This window comes from Pleurodeles waltl, chromosome 12 (assembly GCF_031143425.1).
Source record: "Pleurodeles waltl isolate 20211129_DDA chromosome 12, aPleWal1.hap1.20221129, whole genome shotgun sequence".
NCBI lineage: Eukaryota > Metazoa > Chordata > Amphibia > Caudata > Salamandridae > Pleurodeles > Pleurodeles waltl.
This window is the reverse complement of record NC_090451.1, coordinates 33,600,534-33,618,085: the sequence shown is the minus strand read 5'-3', so window position 1 is coordinate 33,618,085 and position 17,552 is coordinate 33,600,534. Positions and strand designations below refer to the sequence as shown.

The following is a 17,552-nucleotide window of genomic DNA, read 5'->3' as shown; positions in this document are numbered from 1 at the left end:
GTGCGGGGGCCAATGACGTGCGAGGGAATGTGATGAGCAGCAGTGCAAGGGCGCACCTTATCGTCTGTACATTCACCATCACTCCTGCCGCGTGCTTTTAAATGTTGGATTTATTGAGTTCTCTCTAGTCCGAGCCCCACCCTCAGATGTGCCCTCCCAAGAGGTCATAGTTTTCGTACAAACAATAAACACATTTAGGCGGCACAGGACACCGGTATTATATTAAAAATAAATCAAGCTTAAATAAAGATGCTTTCTCGGGCTTCCTGAGCAATGTTAGGAACTGTTCCTGGCCCGGATATGAGGTCACTGTAGACTGACCCTGCCCCAACCTCGAAGCTCTTGAGGCTCGCAGGATGGCCACTCTCCAGCCTGCCACAGAGGGACTGGTGAGATCACTTGGTGTCCTCTTCGGCCTCAGGTTCCTTGCCCTTTACTCAGAGTGTATATTTGGGGGCTGGGGGTGCCTGGTGGGAGATGAGGCCATGGCCCTCGAAGGTGCAGCCCTCCCAGGCCACGCCCTCCCTTGGGGGTTGTAGTAAAGTCCCCGATGCTTGCTCTGATCAGCCCCACCACAGGATACATGTGGCAAACACTGAAGGGGTGGCCTCCAAGCACTTCAATGTGGGCCCTTCAGAGTCATGGTCCCGCCCCTCTGCTCCTCTGATTGGGCCAGGACACGAGCTCCACTCCTGCAGCTTAAGCTACAGCACGTGGCCTCAAGAAGGACCCTCTGTTATCCATTTTGCTTCTGCTGATCATGTTTTCGGTGTTGAACCATGGTCCCTGCATGGGTGCAGCCCCCTCATGTCTTGTAACCCCCCAAGAGTCTCTTTCACACCTTGGTAGGGTTGTCTTTCACATCAGCGCATTGCACAAAGTCCCAGTGTCAGTCTTGTGGCTGGGGGAGATGGCAGCTCTGCACTGGTTCTTGTGTGGGCTTGGAGTAGGTGTGGTTGGGTTGGGTTGGTTCCTCAGTGGCCTCTAGCAGAAGCGCACCAGCTCGCTTTTGGTGCAGCCGCGCCTGCAGCAGGAGCCCGCCGGGCCCGCGTTCCGCTTGGAACGGGTTTGCGCGGCCATATGTTGGCCATTCTCCTCGTCGTGCATTGCGCCTTCCTGGGGTCCCAGAAGATTGTCTTGGTTGGAGCCTCCAAGAGGTGCAGCGACCCCCGCGGGGTCTTGGCCCTCCCGCTCGCCATCTGGGAGGGAGTTGAGATGGTGCGGAAGCAGGAAGAACTGGTCACTGTTCAGCCAATCCAGGAGCGCCCCTGAAACGCAAGACACGCATTAAGGCATCAGTACTTCCTTCTGCCACAAAATATGAACATATTGCATTTGTTTTATTTTCTTTACTTTCAGATGAGGCAGTTCATTTAATGTTAAGAAATAAAACAAGCATTTGAAATGCAATGGGTCTTATGTTTGCTTGAGCTAGAGCTATTAGCATTGGAAACTCCTAACTGGACTTTTCTTGCCACATAAATTGAAAAAGAAAAGTAGAACAGTCAACATAAACGAGCCGATCCAAAGTGCCATGGCCACCATGAGCATGAGTGCAAAGGAGAGACACAAAATGAAAAAGAAGCTCACTCAGTCAAACATATCAGCAGTTGTGCAATTATCCATGTAACAGGGCCGGTCTGCAAGGCGGTAAAAGACCGCTCCAAGGAGGGACAAATGTAAAGCACTTACCAATGATAACAAAGGATTTTTGAAAGGCAAGCCCACGAACGAGTGATGGTGATGGGCGTGGTTAGAAGCCCACAGAGAGATTACAACAGGCCAGAGCACTTGCGCCCTCAGCCTAAAAAATAGCATTTCTAGAACCATAAACTTTAAAATCATGAACATGAGGTCTAGCAGGAATGGGATTTATGCACGAGGCCGGTGTAGGACCTGGAAGAGGCTTGTTCCATAAACTGGGAGTGGACTTGAGCTGCCGGACCATCCAAGAGGGGAGACACATTTGGGCAAAGAAGAAAGCCTCTGAGGAAGTGAGATCACCCTTGGAGTCCAGAAGAGACATCTTTGATGGTCCTGGAGTGCTCTCCTGCTGGTTTTCTAGCAGAACTCTCCCCGACAGCCTTCCTCTGGGGTTGATCCTGGAAGACCAAGTGATCCTTGTAAGGCCTGAGTGAAATTTGAGTTATGCCGGTGTAATTCACGTAATTTGAGGAATTTTGCATAGTGCTTGTTTTGTGAAACTCCCAAAATTATGCCATTATGCCATTCCAGAAAACTGCACAATACGGCAAAATTGCACCACTCATGGTAAAACACAACTGCGAATGGCAGAGAGCGGGAGGAGTTTCTGCTGCGCTTTCCTTGAAATGCATCTTCGCGCCAACTGAAGCACAGATGCATTTTGCACCAGCATATAATGCAGAAAGGCGGATTCACATTTCATGTAATTATCGTGTAATTCGAGTAATTGTGCTGTAATTATGCGTAACTACATGGATGGAAATTACCTAAACTGTGCACAGTCCTAGTCCTGACAATCCACATACAGTGTCAGCAGCATAGTGCCTAGAAGGAGTCGGAAAGTGCCTGGTGGCCACGATGAGTTGAGCTCTCCTCCCTGCAGTGCAGGCACGGGGGCACGGACCCACAGCACGTGCGGCTCGACCAAGAAGAGCTCATAGCGCCTGCATTCACTCCCAACATGTTAGGAGTGATCATCAAAAAGTTTACTAAGCTAAATACAAGTTTGAGTGGTGAGTGTGCAAACCCACTCCCGGAGCAGGGTGTCACTCGAACTTCAGCCCTCTTCCCAGCTTAATTTGTGCAAATGTAAGTGCCGGGGCCGATGGTGTTTCTCGAGAGCCCATTGGTGCTTGCACCGCCCACTGCTGCTGCCAGGGTGACCACGTGCCAGGACCAGCACAACCACTAAACACCACACTCCTAAAAGTGCAAGAACTCGGACTATTGCAGGCCACCTGTGGCAGGTGGTGGCTGCAGGAAGGGATGTGAAATGCGCGATACTAGCCAGACGCAATAACACGCCAGGGGACGCATGATGGGCTGCCCTGGCCCAGCGGGAGCGAGCGCCGGGTTCACGTGCCCGCACTGCGTAAAGTGAATTCATTCAACCCAATAGCTCTCCGAGTTAGGGTTTATTTTAGGCAGAAATAAAGGCAGACCTAGCACCGAGGTGTCTTGTCAGAATCTCCTTCTCCAGCTCGGAGAAATATCAGATTAAATACATTAATTTGGCACTTGGCAATTTTTTAAAACAAACTTCAATCTTTGGTAGATGTTTAAATAGTTAGTATAGAGGCACCCTGCTAGTAACTGTGCAGCAGCATCCAGGGGGCCCCTGGGGGACTTTCATTTCTGTTCAGGAGTCTCGATTCAGAGCCCACATCACGTGTCCCCCGCTCTGATCACCCCCTACTCGAGTCTCCCCAGCATTCAAGCTTCCCACGTCCATGTGCGAGGGGCTGCTCCAGCCCAGAAATTTTCCTTTGAATTCTGGAACTTGTAGTCCTGTTTTATAATAGAATAAACAAAACTCCAAGTCCCACAGTTCAAAGAAAAAAACCTGGCCTGGAGCAGCACATCACGGGTGGACCTCTGAAACGTGGCAGGGCTGAGGTACCACCTCCACCGAGGTCCCAAGAGCAAGCTGTTCACTGCCCACGGCTGCGGCCCCCACCCAGGCCACAATCTGTGCTGCCTTCCCATACTTCCCAGCGCAGGATGTCCCGCCTCTCAAAGGAGGGACTTCCTGGAGCTGGTAAAGAGCCCGGTTGTGCAAGGAAGTTTAACTTTGGGCCAGTGTAAAACTGTGCCAGCTTCACAGAAGGAAAGCGCCCCTCATTTGCCAGACTTCGCCTTCCCGACTAATCCCAAAATTGAGGGCTGATGTTCACAAGCAAGAGTGTGAGTGAGTGAGTTGTGTGTGTGTGAGAGAGAGAGACGAAAACACTGCAGTGTGAAGTTATGTAGTTTTGTTTATGAGACGAACAGGTAGTTCACGTGAGAACTATGAATATTATTTGTTTTTTAAACATTTTAGTTGCACAAAAATCTGCAGTTCTGAGCGTTTTAGGTGCAAAGATTGTTTTTGACCTTTTGTTTGTTACACTGACCATGAAAATTCACTATCAGGTGGCAAAACTATCAGCAGCTGTGCGCATGTCACGCTTCACTACTCTCTGACAAATAAATATTCCAGAACAGGCGGGACACACTCCAGTCACACAAAAGAATGACGAGACTAATCAAAGTTGATGAAATATCTCCACAAACTCCTGGTACAGTACGCAAGGAGTTCCGCATGCGCTTGCGTAATACAACCTATACGCAGGCCTAGACAGAAGTGATGCGGCGCTAGCCTCACACACACACCTGCTCGAACACTAAAAACAGTTTGTCAATATGAGGTTTTTAAGTCGAGCGCACAAGCGCTTTGACGTGTTGTAATCTATCTGTGTGCTTTTAACCACGCCCACTGTATGCCCATCACTCTCACTCGTTCACGGGCCTGCCTTTCAAAAATCCTTTATCATCATTGGTAAGTGCTTCACGCTTGTCCCTCCTTGGGGCAGCTTTGTTACCGCCTTGGACACCGACCCTGTTACATGGATGATTGCACTTTTGCCGATACGTTTGACTGCGAGTGAACATCTTTTTCCTTTTGTGTCTCTCCTTCACGCTCATGGCGTCTGTGGCACTTTGAATCAACTCGCTTATGTCAACTGTTTTACTTTTATTTATTTTCAATTTAAGTAGCAAGAAAAGTTCAGTTAGGAATTTACAAGGCTAATATCTCTAACACAAGCAAACGCGAGACCCACTGCATTCCAAATGCTTGTTTAGGTCTTGGCATCAGACCGCTTTAGCTGCCCGTTGGCAGACCTATTGTTTCCAATACATTACATACAGGGAGTGCAGAATTATTAGGCAAGTTGTATTTTTGAGGATTAATTTTATTATTGAACAACAACCATGTTCTCAATGAACCCAAAAAACTCATTAATATCAAAGCTGAATATTTTTGGAAGTAGTTTTTAGTTTGTTTTTAGTTTTAGCTATGTTAGGGGGATATCTGTGTGTGCAGGTGACTATCACTGTGCATAATTATTAGGCAACTTAACAAAAAACAAATATATACCCATTTCAATTATTTATCATTACCAGTGAAACCAATATAACATCTCAACATTCACAAATATACATTTCTGACATTCAAAAACAAAACAAAAACAAATCAGTGACCAATATAGCCACCTTTCTTTGCAAGGACACTCAAAAGCCTGCCATCCATGGATTCTGTCAGTGTTTTGATCTGTTCACCATCAACATTGCGTGCAGCAGCAACCACAGCCTCCCAGACACTGTTCAGAGAGGTGTACTGTTTTCCCTCCTTGTAAATCTCACATTTGATGATGGACCACAGGTTCTCAATGGGGTTCAGATCAGGTGAACAAGGAGGCCATGTCATTAGATTTCCTTCTTTTATACCCTTTCTTGCCAGCCACGCTGTGGAGTACTTGGACGCGTGTGATGGAGCATTGCCCTGCATGAAAATCATGTTTTTCTTGAAGGATGCAGACTTCTTCCTGTACCACTGCTTGAAGAAGGTGTCTTCCAGGAACTGGCAGTAGGACTGGGAGTTGAGCTTGACTCCATCCTCAACCCGAAAAGGCCCCACAAGCTCATCTTTGATGATACCAGCCCAAACCAGTACTCCACCTCCACCTTGCTGGCGTCTGAGTCGGACTGGAGCTCTCTGCCCTTTACCAATCCAGCCACGGGCCCATCCATCTGGCCCATCAAGACTCACTCTCATTTCATCAGTCCATAAAACCTTAGAAAAATCAGTCTTGAGATATTTCTTGGCCCAGTCTTGACGTTTCAGCTTGTGTGTCTTGTTCAGTGGTGGTCGTCTTTCAGCCTTTCTTACCTTGGCCATGTCTCTGAGTATTGCACACCTTGTGCTTTTGGGCACTCCAGTGATGTTGCAGCTCTGAAATATGGCCAAACTGGTGGCAAGTGGCATCGTGGCAGCTGCACGCTTGACTTTTCTCAGTTCATGGGCAGTTATTTTGCGCCTTGGTTTTTCCACACGCTTCTTGCGACCCTGTTGACTATTTTGAATGAAACGCTTGATTGTTCGATGATCACGCTTCAGAAGCTTTGCAATTTTAAGAGTGCTGCATCCCTCTGCAAGATATCTCACTATTTTTGACTTTTCTGAGTCTGTCAAGTCCTTCTTTTGACCCATTTTGCCAAAGGAAAGGAAGTTGCCTAATAATTATGCACACCTGATATAGGGTGTTGATGTCATTAGACCACACCCCTTCTCATTACAGAGATGCACATCACCTAATATGCTTAATTGGTAGTAGGCTTTCGAGCCTATACAGCTTGGAGTAAGACAACATGCATAAAGAGGATGATGTGGTCAAAATACTCATTTGCCTAATAATTCTGCACTCCCTGTATGCTTAGAGTGGGACTTGGGTCCGCCTCTTGCTCATGATTGGGTGGCTGTGTTGTCTGCTCTTTTGTGATCCAGTGGATTTCCTCTGTGTTGTTGTGTTTGTCCCGCACAGAGCCTTTTGGCCTTTATGTGTTCTGATTGGATGTGTTGTGTCCTGTCGTTGCTGACTTGAGGGAATTTTTATTTTTCTGGTGCAGGGAGCACCCCAGGCTGATGCCTATGTTTCTTTCTCCCTCGCCTCTCCCGCCTGCACTGTTTTCACCCCGCCCCGATGCCCCCTATTCTGATTCCAGTTTTACATATTAGGACTAAAAGTTGGAAAGTATTAGGAGGCGTCTGGGCTCCTTTTTTATACGGGGATGTGCACTTGTATGCTCCTTTTCTACTTTTTAATTGACCATTCTAAAATGGCGTTAAATTAACAATGGCTGCCGTGCATCACGACGCACGCATGCATCTTGGTGCACTGGCATGCATGAGACCTGATGCACACAGGTTCATGTGCCGTGACAACTACACATTGGTGGCCATTTTGGAACGGATTTTCTTTAACAGAAAATCCGTTGCATGATCACTGGCAGCGCGTCTACATGCATGAATGTGTGCCATAACTAAGGATCCTGGTTTTATGATTTTTTTGTTTTTTTGGCTTTTTTGTCTGTATTCATTCCTATTTATTTTTTTGCTCATTTTTCTGTATTTAACCACACTTATTTTGTGCTTAGTGTAAAAAAAGGAAGCTCCAATGGGTATAGTTCCACATTTATTTAGCAAAAAAATGCTTACTCGTGTATGCATGTCCAGTGATTGTTAGCCATTTATCGTACAATACAGTAACCAGAAACCATTTGTGTTGTAGAATAGCTTCAATTGCTGTGTTGTTGCAGTTATTTAATTTCATTATGAAATCTTTTCAATGTTTTTAACTCCTCTACCTGTCAATCTGCACAGCTACTGGTACTTGTCGATCTGCACGGCCACTGACCTCTCACTCATGACTGACAGTACGTATACAGACAGGAAAATAGATGGTTTTCGGTCTGTATTTATCTGTAAAAATCAGTAAAAATAGAAAACTCGGAGCCTAAGTCATAATGCATGCCTTTGCAGGTGAATGCCAATGAAAAAGACATTGATAAAACCAATATCTCTGCCTTTTTAAAGCAAAGGCCTATTTGCCAATGGCATCAGCTGGTCCTGTTGCCCTGACCAACAGCACAGGCATTACTTAAAGACTTTGACGTCATGCCCCCTCTGCCCTGCGGCTGTCCTAAAACACTGCCCTGCTCAGTCAGCAGCCACACTGGACATTTGCTCCAGCACAATGTTTGTGCTTGTATTACCAATGTTTCCCTTGGCAAAGGTACTGTGCTGCCAAGCACCTAGGCTGGGTGTGATCCAGATTATATGTGGAGGTTGGCAGCTGGGGCTTCTTGCTTGGCATTTGCCCAGATCTTTACGGATCTGCCAGTTTGAGAGCAAAGCTTTGTGGCGCTGTAAAACTTTCACAAACTAACAATATTGTTTACTAACCCGCTCTCCATTCTGAAGTACCAGGCAGGTGTCACCTATGGTGATGTGGATTCAGGAGAAAAGGGTTGAAAGTTAAACCCTGGCTTCTTTAATTTATCAATTGGTGTGATCCTGGGCAAATCATCTAGCTCTCAAAATGGAGATGTCCTGCTCTTGACAATAGTTGGAGTGTTTAGAAATTGGCTAAGCCAGAGTCTAGGTGGTATATCAAAGTAACTTCAAATTACAACATTTTATTTGAATGAAGTGAATGGTGAGGAATGATTGTATCAAAAATAAAAAGAGGTGACTCTTTCAGTAAATCCCTAAGCCGAAGCACTCAGGCCACGATGTTCCAATATGTGCCGCTGGCAATCTCGCAATGTTAAGTGGCAATGTGCGACCAGAGCAGTGCAAATGACATTGCAAATCAAATTTCTGTCATGAAGTGTATTTTGCTGTGAAGAAATGATGCAAGTGCAGCACAAAATGGCTTTGCATCACAAAGCATCACCCACCCCAGTATAGTTGTTTTGGAAAAGGGGTGCAACGGGGTGGGAACAGTGCAAACACCCATATATTTTTTATGCAAACCCAGATTTACTCGAATACTGTAACCTGGCTTTATATAAAATTCCAAATGAAACCTGGTACAAACTAGGAGTAAGTACAATATCTTGTGAGATTCCTATTGACATTTATAGGTCAAATCCTACCGGACAGCACAGCTGTCTGGTTTGCCAAAGACTTCTTGGGGACATTCGGAAAGCTTCCCTGGAAGTGCATTCTGTCCATTGCTTGCCATTGCCTTTGTGGTTTGTAACTTATATTTGCTTGCATTCTATTTGCTGGCTTTATTTGTTTTAGGCTGTCCAGCTTGAGTTTGTCCCTCCTGTGGAGCAGAGCCTATTTAATGTATTCTTCAGAGTGCTCACTTTTTGTAAAGAGGCCTGTCAATCTTGTTCATTTCTTGTCACATTTGCTATGCATACAAAGGCAGGTCAAATAACAGCCTCTGTCTTTTGAGAGACCTTGGTGTTTACTTTTCTTTCTCTGACTTCAAAGTGAGAGAATTCATCTGACACTAGTGCTGTGAAATGAAATGCTTTTTTTCTGGCACACAACAAAATTCAAGTCTCTGTAAATGACCTGTGCAGATATATAAGAATATATCAGAATTAGAGAAGTAAAAATGAAGCACATTTTAGGTAATTCTTAAGTGTGGTGAAAACTAATGTTTTAATACAATCAAAACAAATCAACACAGCAGGTGAGGACATTTCCAGTCAGGATTGTGTGTGTGCTGTATAGTTTTACCAGTAAAACTGTTTGTGCAGATGTAATGGTCACTTCAGGTGAAAATGTGGTGTCTGTAATGCCATTGTGCTACTACACCATGAATACTCCCCTATATGCCACTCCACTCTACACTACTACACACCATTGCACTCTACACCACTCCACTCTACTCTGCACCACACCATAAATACTCCACTGTCTGCCACGCCACACTACACTACTCCACACCACTGCACTCTATTCTGCACCACACCAGGAATACTCCACTGTCTGCCACTCCACTCTACACTCCACTGTCTGCCACTCCACTCTACACTACTCCACACCACTGCACTCTATACCACACCATGAATACTCCACTATCTGCCACTGCACTCTACCCTGCACCACACCATGAATACTCCACTGTCTGCCACGCCACACTACACTACTCCACACCACTGCACTCTATTCTGCACCACACCAGGAATACTCCACTGTCTGCCACTCCACTCTACACTCCACTGTCTGCCACTCCACTCTACACTACTCCACACCACTGCACTCTATACCACACCATGAATACTCCACTATCTGCCACTGCACTCTACCCTGCACCACACCATGAATACTCCACTGTCTGCCACTCCACTCTACACTACTCCACGCCACTGCACTCTATACCACACCATGAATACTCCACTATCTGCCACTGCACTCTACCCTGCACCACACCATGAATACTCCACTGTCTGCCACTCCACTCTCCACTGTCTGCCACTCCACTCTACACTACTCCACACCACTGCACTCTATACCACACCATGAATACTCCACTATCTGCCACTGCACTCTACCCTGCACCACACCATGAATACTCCACTGTCTGCCACTCCACTCTACACTACTCCACTGCACTCTATACCACACCATGAATACTCCACTGCCACTCCACACCACTGCACTCTATGCTGCACCACACCATGAATACTCCACTATATGCCACTCCACACCACTCCACACCACTGCACTCTACTCTGCACCACTCCGCACCAGTCCACTCTATGCCTCTTCACTCTAGTGTGCGCCACGCTACTTTATACCAATGCACTCTATTCCACTCTGCTCTGTCCCACTACACTTTACACCACTCCAATCTAGGCCACTTCACTCTGCTCCACTCTATGCCATGCCACTCTTTGCCACAGCAATCTACAACTCTGTGCCAATGCCCTCTGCCCCACTCTGGTCTATACTCTGCACCACTGCACTCTACCCTGCACCAGTCCACTCTCCTTGCACCAGTCCACTCTACGCCACTGCAATCTACACCACTATACTCCCCTTTGGCCACTCTACGCCACCTGGTCTATCAATGCCACTACACTCTGTGCCACTCTGTGCCAATCAACTCTATGCCACTCTACACCTCTCTACTCTGCCTCTGCACTCTAGCCTGCTCCACTCTATGTCCTGCCACACCACTGCCATCTGCGCCACTATACTCTGCCACAGCACTTTATCCTGCACCGCTCCATATACCCTGCACCATTGCTCTAAACCACTGAACTTAGGCCACTGCACTCTACACCACCTACTCAAAGCTAGTGCACTTTACTACCACCCACCTGCACGACTGTCTACATTGCAGCAGTCTGTGCCATTCTGTTCTACTCTACACCACTGACTGTACGCCACTGACTGTACGCCACTGCTCTCTAAGCCAGTCTAGTCTCGACCACATTACACTACACCAATGCACTTTATGCCACTCTAGAGCACTCTACTCGGAAACCACTGCACTCTGCCAATGCACTGCACGCCACTCTAGCCTCCTCTGTAAGCCACTGCATTCTACAACGATGCAACAGCCTAGTCTACGACACTCCACGCTACGACACGCCACCCTACACCAAGCCAATGTACACTCCCCAACACCTGCAATCTACGCCACTCGTCTACTCTGTACACCACTGCATTCTATGATGATGCAACACCCTAGTCTACGATACTCCACCCTACGCCACGCCACCCTACACCAAGCCACTGTACACTACCCAACACCTGCAATGTATGCCACTCTAGTCTACTCTGTACACCACTGCATTCTACGATGATGCAACACCCTAGTCTACGATACTCCAGCCTACGCCACGCCACCCTACACCAAGCCAATGTACACTCCCCAACACCTGCAATCTACGCCACTCTAGTCTACTCTGTACACCACTGCATTCTATGATGATGCAACAGCCTAGTCTACGACACTCCACGCTACGACACGCCACCCTACACCAAGCCAATGTACACTCCCCAACACCTGCAATCTACGCCACTCGTCTACTCTGTACGCCACTGCATTCTATGATGATGCAACACCCTAGTCTACGATACTCCACCCTACGCCACGCCACCCTACACCAAGCCACTGTGCACTACCCAACACCTGCAATGTACGCCACTTTAGTCTACTCTGTACGCCACTGCATTCTACGATGATGCAACACCCTAGCCTACAACAGTCCACCCTACAACACGCCACCCTACACCAAGCCAATGTACACTCCCCAACACCTGCAATCTACGCCACTCTAGTCTACTCTGTAGGCCACTGCATTCTATGATGATGCAATACCCTAGTCTAGGACACTCCACCCTACCCTACACCAAGCCACTCTACACTAGCAAACACCCGCAATCTATGCCACTCGGCTCTATGTGTCAAACCTGTAGCCATGCTGAACAGCAGCCACGCCAGTTTACAACATGGTAAAAGACATTGGCAAAGCCCATAGCTCTTGCATATTGGAAACCTTTGGCCTTTGCCAATGCTTGTTTATACAGTCCACCCTTAGGCGGTGGCCCTCGCATTTGAAATGTGTCCTTAAGGGCGTGGTTCAAATAGAAATCTTACATTCGAGGCGCATTAAAAGAAATGAAAAGAACCCCCGTTATTAGCCAAAATCAGGGAGAACGAAGGAAGCGGTGGAGGGAATGAAGAAGGGAATGACACAGAGAGAGGAGAAAAGAAACAGAGGATGAGAGAGAGGAGAAAAGGAGCGGGGAGAGCCGGAGAAAGAAATAAAGAACAAGGGGAGGAGAAGAGAGAAAGTGGAGAGGGTGAGAGAGCGGGAGCAGAAGACAGCGGGAAGGAGAAAGGATGGAGGGAAGAAAGAACAGGATGGATGAAGAACAGGGAGAGAGAGATGAAAGTGTAGATGGAGGGTGAGAGTGTGGAGAGATGAAGTGTGAAGGAAAGAGGACGGAGGGAAAGGCAGAGCTGGGAGGAAGAGAGGACGCAGCGGAGAAAGAACAAGGTGAATGAAGAACAGGGAAGAGGGAGAAACAGAGGAGGGAGAGACGAAAGAGACAGGAAAGTATAGACGAGGGTGAGAGTGTGGGGAGATGAAGTGTGAAGGAAAGAGGGTGGAGGGAAAGGCAGAGCTGGGAGGAAGAAAGGGTGGAGTAAAGAAATAGAACACAAGATGAATGAAGAACAGGGAGAGAGGAGGGAGACACGAAAGTGGAGGTGGAGAGGGCGAGAGGTGGAGATGGCGAGAGGTGGAGACGGCGAGAGGTGGAGAGGGTGAGAAGGCGAGAGGTGGAGAGGGCGAGAGTGCAGAGGTGGAGAGGACGATAGGTGGAGATGGCGAGAGATGGAGATGGCGAGAGATGGAGAGGGAGGGAGGTGGAGAGGGTGGAGAGAGCGAAGGTGGAGAGGGCGAGAGTGCAGAGGTGGAGAGGACGATAGGTGGAGATGGCGAGAGGTGGAGAGGGCGAGAGGTGGAGAGGGCGAGAGATGGAGAGGGCGAGAGATGGAGAGGGCGAGAGGTGGAGAGGGCGAGAGATGGAGATGGAGGGAGGTGGAGAGAGCGAGAGGTGGAGAGGGCGAGAGATGGAGAAGGCGAGAGGTGGAGAGGGCGAGAGTGCAGAGGTGGAGAGGACGATAGGTGGAGATGGCGAGAGATGGAGAGGGCGAGAGATGGAGAGGGAGGGAGGTGGAGAGGGTGGAGAGAGCGAAGGTGGAGAGGGCGAGAGTGCAGAGGTGGAGAGGACGATAGGTGGAGATGGCGAGAGGTGGAGAGGGCGAGAGATGGAGAGGGCGAGAGATGGAGAGGGCGAGAGATGGAGATGGAGGGAGGTGGAGAGGGTGGAGAGAGCGAGAGGTGGAGAGGGCGAGAGGGCGAGAGATGGAGAGGGCGAGAGATGGAGATGGAGGGAGGTGGAGAGGGTGGAGAGAGCGAAGGTGGAGAGGGCGAGAGTGCAGAGGTGGAGAGGACGATAGGTGGAGATGGCGAGAGGTGGAGAGGGCGAGAGGTGGAGAGGGCGAGAGATGGAGAGGGCGAGAGATGGAGAGGGCGAGAGATGGAGAGGGCGAGAGGTGGAGAGGGCGAGAGATGGAGATGGAGGGAGGTGGAGAGAGCGAGAGGTGGAGAGGGCGAGAGATGGAGATGGCGAGAGGTGGAGAGGGTGGAGAGAGCGAAGGTGGAGAGGGCGAGAGTGCAGAGGTGGAGAGGACGATAGGTGGAGATGGCGAGAGGTGGAGAGGGCGAGAGGTGGAGAGGGCGAGAGATGGAGAGGGCGAGAGATGGAGAGGGCGAGAGATGGAGATGGAGGGAGGTGGAGAGGGTGGAGAGAGCGAGAGGTGGAGAGGGCGAGAGTGCAGAGGTGAAGTGCGGGACATGAGACGGCAGACAGAAGCCCAGAGCAGTGGGCAGGGGGAGGACCGAAGCCCACGGAGGGCCGTGAGCCGAGGAAGAGGAGACCCGAAGGTCACTGCCAGCGAGGCCACTCACTGTAGGGGTTGGCGCTGCCCTGGCCCGGCTCCGGGGAGTAGCGCTTCCACCGGGACCCCCCGCAGGACATGACCACGGTCCGGATGAACTCCCGGCCGCAGAGCTTCACTCCACTCTCCAGCCCATTGTCGGGGGCCTCCCCCTGCACCAGGGCCGGGAGCAGCACCCCCAGCACCAGGGCCACCCTTAGCATCATCCACGGCAGGCCTCGAGGCGCTGGAGTACACAGACCGAGCTGGAAGCAGGTGCGCCCAGGATCACAGGCGGGATGGCTGGGGAGGAGAGCTGCGGGGCCTCTTATAGCGGGCAGCCGGGGGGTATCTCTGCCATCGCCCCCCCGAGGCCCTGGGCCACTTGGCAGGGCCTGTGTGAAACGGCCTCGGGGGAGGGAGCCGGTGTCCAGAGGGAACGGACAGATCCACGTCTGACCTTGGTGAACCGCCGAGGCCCCCCCTGCAGAGATAGCAGGCTGAGGCTAGGGGCGAGTCACAGCGCCTCCGACGGGCCGCAGAGCTGCTAGTGCCTGCGTCCATATAGCGCTGCGTACCCTTGACGAGGCTTCCAGGAGCTTTCTATGGAGGGGTAGGGCGCTACGACTCCATCTGTGGACCCTGAGGAGCGAGATCCCGGCGGGGGAAACAGGAACTCCGGCTCTCAGGTCCACGTGGGAAAATAAACAAGGCGCCTCCGCCATAATCATTTCTACAACCCTAGACCTGACCCTACATTTACAACTTAACCCATAACTCACCACTGTCCAGACCCCCGACAGCCACCTTCAGTAACCCCACGGCGGACGGTAAATGTAGCTTTTATCCAATGGTGTAATGGCAGCTACTTTCAAGCTCCCAACTATACCTTAACCCAAACCACAAAAATACCCAACCTGCAGCAAAACTCTTAGGCCCATATTCACGGCTTTGTGCCGCAGGGCCACGCAGCAGGTCCCCCTGCGTGACGGGGACCGGACAGGAATTTATCCAATATGGCGCATTTCTGGCCTTTCCCCTGCCTGGCGCCAATGCAGGCACCCTTGCACCAGTGGCATAACACAGGCTCCTGCAGCCCCCACGGTGCGGGGGGAGCCGAGCTCCAGGGGGCCCCCTCGGCACAGTACCTGGAGTTCAGAACCCCTAAATCCACAGATGGGGTCCTCCGTGTACTTTGCAGCCCCACCCCTCAAGGTTTGTTACACCATTGCCTTGCACCGCGGTGCAAGGGTCCCAGCTTTGCACGCAGGATTGTTATTGTGCAGGAAGGTGCCCCTCCCTGCACAAAATCAATCCGGAGAGACTTTGCCCTCTTTCTGCAGCTCGCATAGAAAGAGGAAAACACAAGGAGAGAGAGATATTTCTTCTCCTTCCCCTCCCCTGGGAGGCGTATCTTTAGCGTTTTCCAAGGTTTACACATTCTTGGAAATATGGGAATGCATCAAAATCCATGGAGGTTACAAGGGATCATCCACACAATGCCTATAGTACACCTCCCTCATGCAGAGTAATGTAAAGCAGTGATTCGCGCTGTGTTCCTTTACTTGAGACTATGACCCCACGCAGGGCCGCGCAAGGTGGCCTTGCGTGGCTTCATAAATCTCACCGAAGGTTTGCGTCGCTCCTGCACCACGTTGCATATATAAGACTAATGCAAAGGACCATACTTGTGGCCTACAAATATGGCCCTCCGTGTTACCCTAACCGAGTGCCAATGCCGGTCCCAAAACTAATCTTCACCCTAGTCCAGACCTCACCCCGAACACTAACTTCAAGCCTAAAACCCAATCCTAACTCCAACCACAAACTCAGATCGACCACTAAGCCTTTTGCTAACCCTTACTTTAGGGTTAAACCCAAGCCACACCTGATCCCACCCTAACCCCAAACCGACCTCTAACTAACTCAGAACCCAACACTAACTAACTAAAAACCCAGACTTAGCTCTGCCACTTAACGTTAACCTAATCCAAACCATATCTTACCCCCGATTCCATCCCAAGGCTAAACTCACCCCGAACATTAAATCAGAACCCAAAGCCCAAACACTAACTCTAACCAGAAACCCAAACCTAACTCCACCCCTTAACTTAATCCTAACCACAACTCAAACCTTACCCTGATCCCTCGTCTAAACTCAATTCTAACCTAGCTACCTACTCAAACCATAGCCACAAGCTCAAACCTAACTCTCCCCCTTAACTTAATCCTAACCACAACTCAAACCTTACCCTAATCCCTTGTCTAAACTCAACTCTAACCTAGCTACCTACTCAGACCATAGCCACAAGCTCAAACGTAACTCTACCCCTTAACCTAATGCCCACCACATGGCGCTGCTCCTATCCATAAGCCAACCCTAAGTGTCAACACAACAATCAAATTAAACTGTAATCACAATCTCCAACCTAACTAATTCTAACCACAACCATAAACTGCTCTTATCCATAACCCCAACCCAAACTCTCAACCTAACAACTGTCTCAACCCGTAACCACAAACCCAAACCTCCCACCCTGAACCTAACCACAACCGTACACTGATCCTATCCATACCCTCAACCCAATCTCTAAACCAAACAACTGACTCAAACCATAACTACATGGTCAAACCTAATTCTAAACCTCTTCCTTACTTCTTACAGTCCTAATCCCAACCCAAACTGTAACCTAACCCAGATCCACCTCCAAGGCCAACCCATACCTTAACAAGACGCAACCTTATGCCATCCATTCGTTATCCCAAAAGCTTGCCAGGACTCCCCTCCCACCCACTTTAGGTCTAACCCCATCAAGGGACCGCATCCCCTCTCCCACCTGAATGCACAGGGTCACTACGACCCTTAATGTCTCACCGGATCTTAGAGGATGATGGTATCTTCCGCAGACGCCATACGAGCCTCCGCGCCTCTTGATAGGTCACCGGTGAACAGTTCATTGAGGTTCAATGAAGAGCTGGATCTGTGCAGGGAAACAATCCAAGACGTTTAGGAAAATTCAATGGAAACACAAAGGCATCGTTCTAATCCGGTCCTTTGGGAAATCAAAGTGGATTCACAAAATCCTGAGATCCACATGGAAATACTCTCTTTAGAAGATTTAAGTCTTCATCCTGGCCTGGGAGCTGAGATTTGTTTCTTTGATGCTGCTACCCAATTGGTCCGATGACACCAGGTCATATCCAGAAGGTTTTTAAGGCTAGGCCGGGCTTACCTAGTGAATGGAACTGAAGCTGGTTTTAAGATACTCAGAGGTATTTCCAAAGGACCATCCTTGAAGTATGGTTTAACGTCAACCTAAGCCTTCGCTGAAAGCCCGTGCGACCCGCCCACAGCCGGTCCTGATATTTTGGGGTGCTTGAGATAGTCACGGAAGCTGACCCAAGCATGCTCACTAGTGATGTATGAGTGAACCCCCATTGGCCACACCCAGGGCCTGACTGGAATCTGCAGGTAAAGGACTGAAATAGCCGGGTGCAAGGGGCTTGGGGTAACATTCACAGAATGCAAACAAGCACTGGTGA

General features: G+C 49.4%; 2 protein-coding genes across 2 annotated transcripts in view; one reads left to right on the top strand and one right to left on the bottom strand.

Moving 5' to 3' along the window:
• Positions 1 to 1,136: 1,136 nt before the first annotated feature.
• B3GNT3 (UDP-GlcNAc:betaGal beta-1,3-N-acetylglucosaminyltransferase 3) overlaps positions 1,137 to 17,552 on the bottom strand; it is a 140,395-nt gene continuing 123,979 nt past the window's right edge. Inside the window, exon 3 of the transcript XR_011199818.1 lies at positions 1,137 to 1,268. The gene's annotated coding sequence lies outside the window, so the exon portion shown is untranslated. The remainder of the gene's footprint in view (positions 1,269 to 17,552) is intronic.
• On the top strand, positions 13,002 to 13,529 carry LOC138267035 (octapeptide-repeat protein T2-like). The gene has a single exon (XM_069215882.1). It carries the CDS (start codon positions 13,002 to 13,004, stop codon positions 13,527 to 13,529), a length of 528 nt encoding a protein of 175 aa, XP_069071983.1.

What these genes read in the sequence shown, in the direction of transcription:
- LOC138267035 (XM_069215882.1), top strand. Translation starts at nt 13,002, where the DNA reads ATGGCGAGAGGTGGAGAGGGCGAGAGGTGGAGAGGGCGAGAGATGGAG.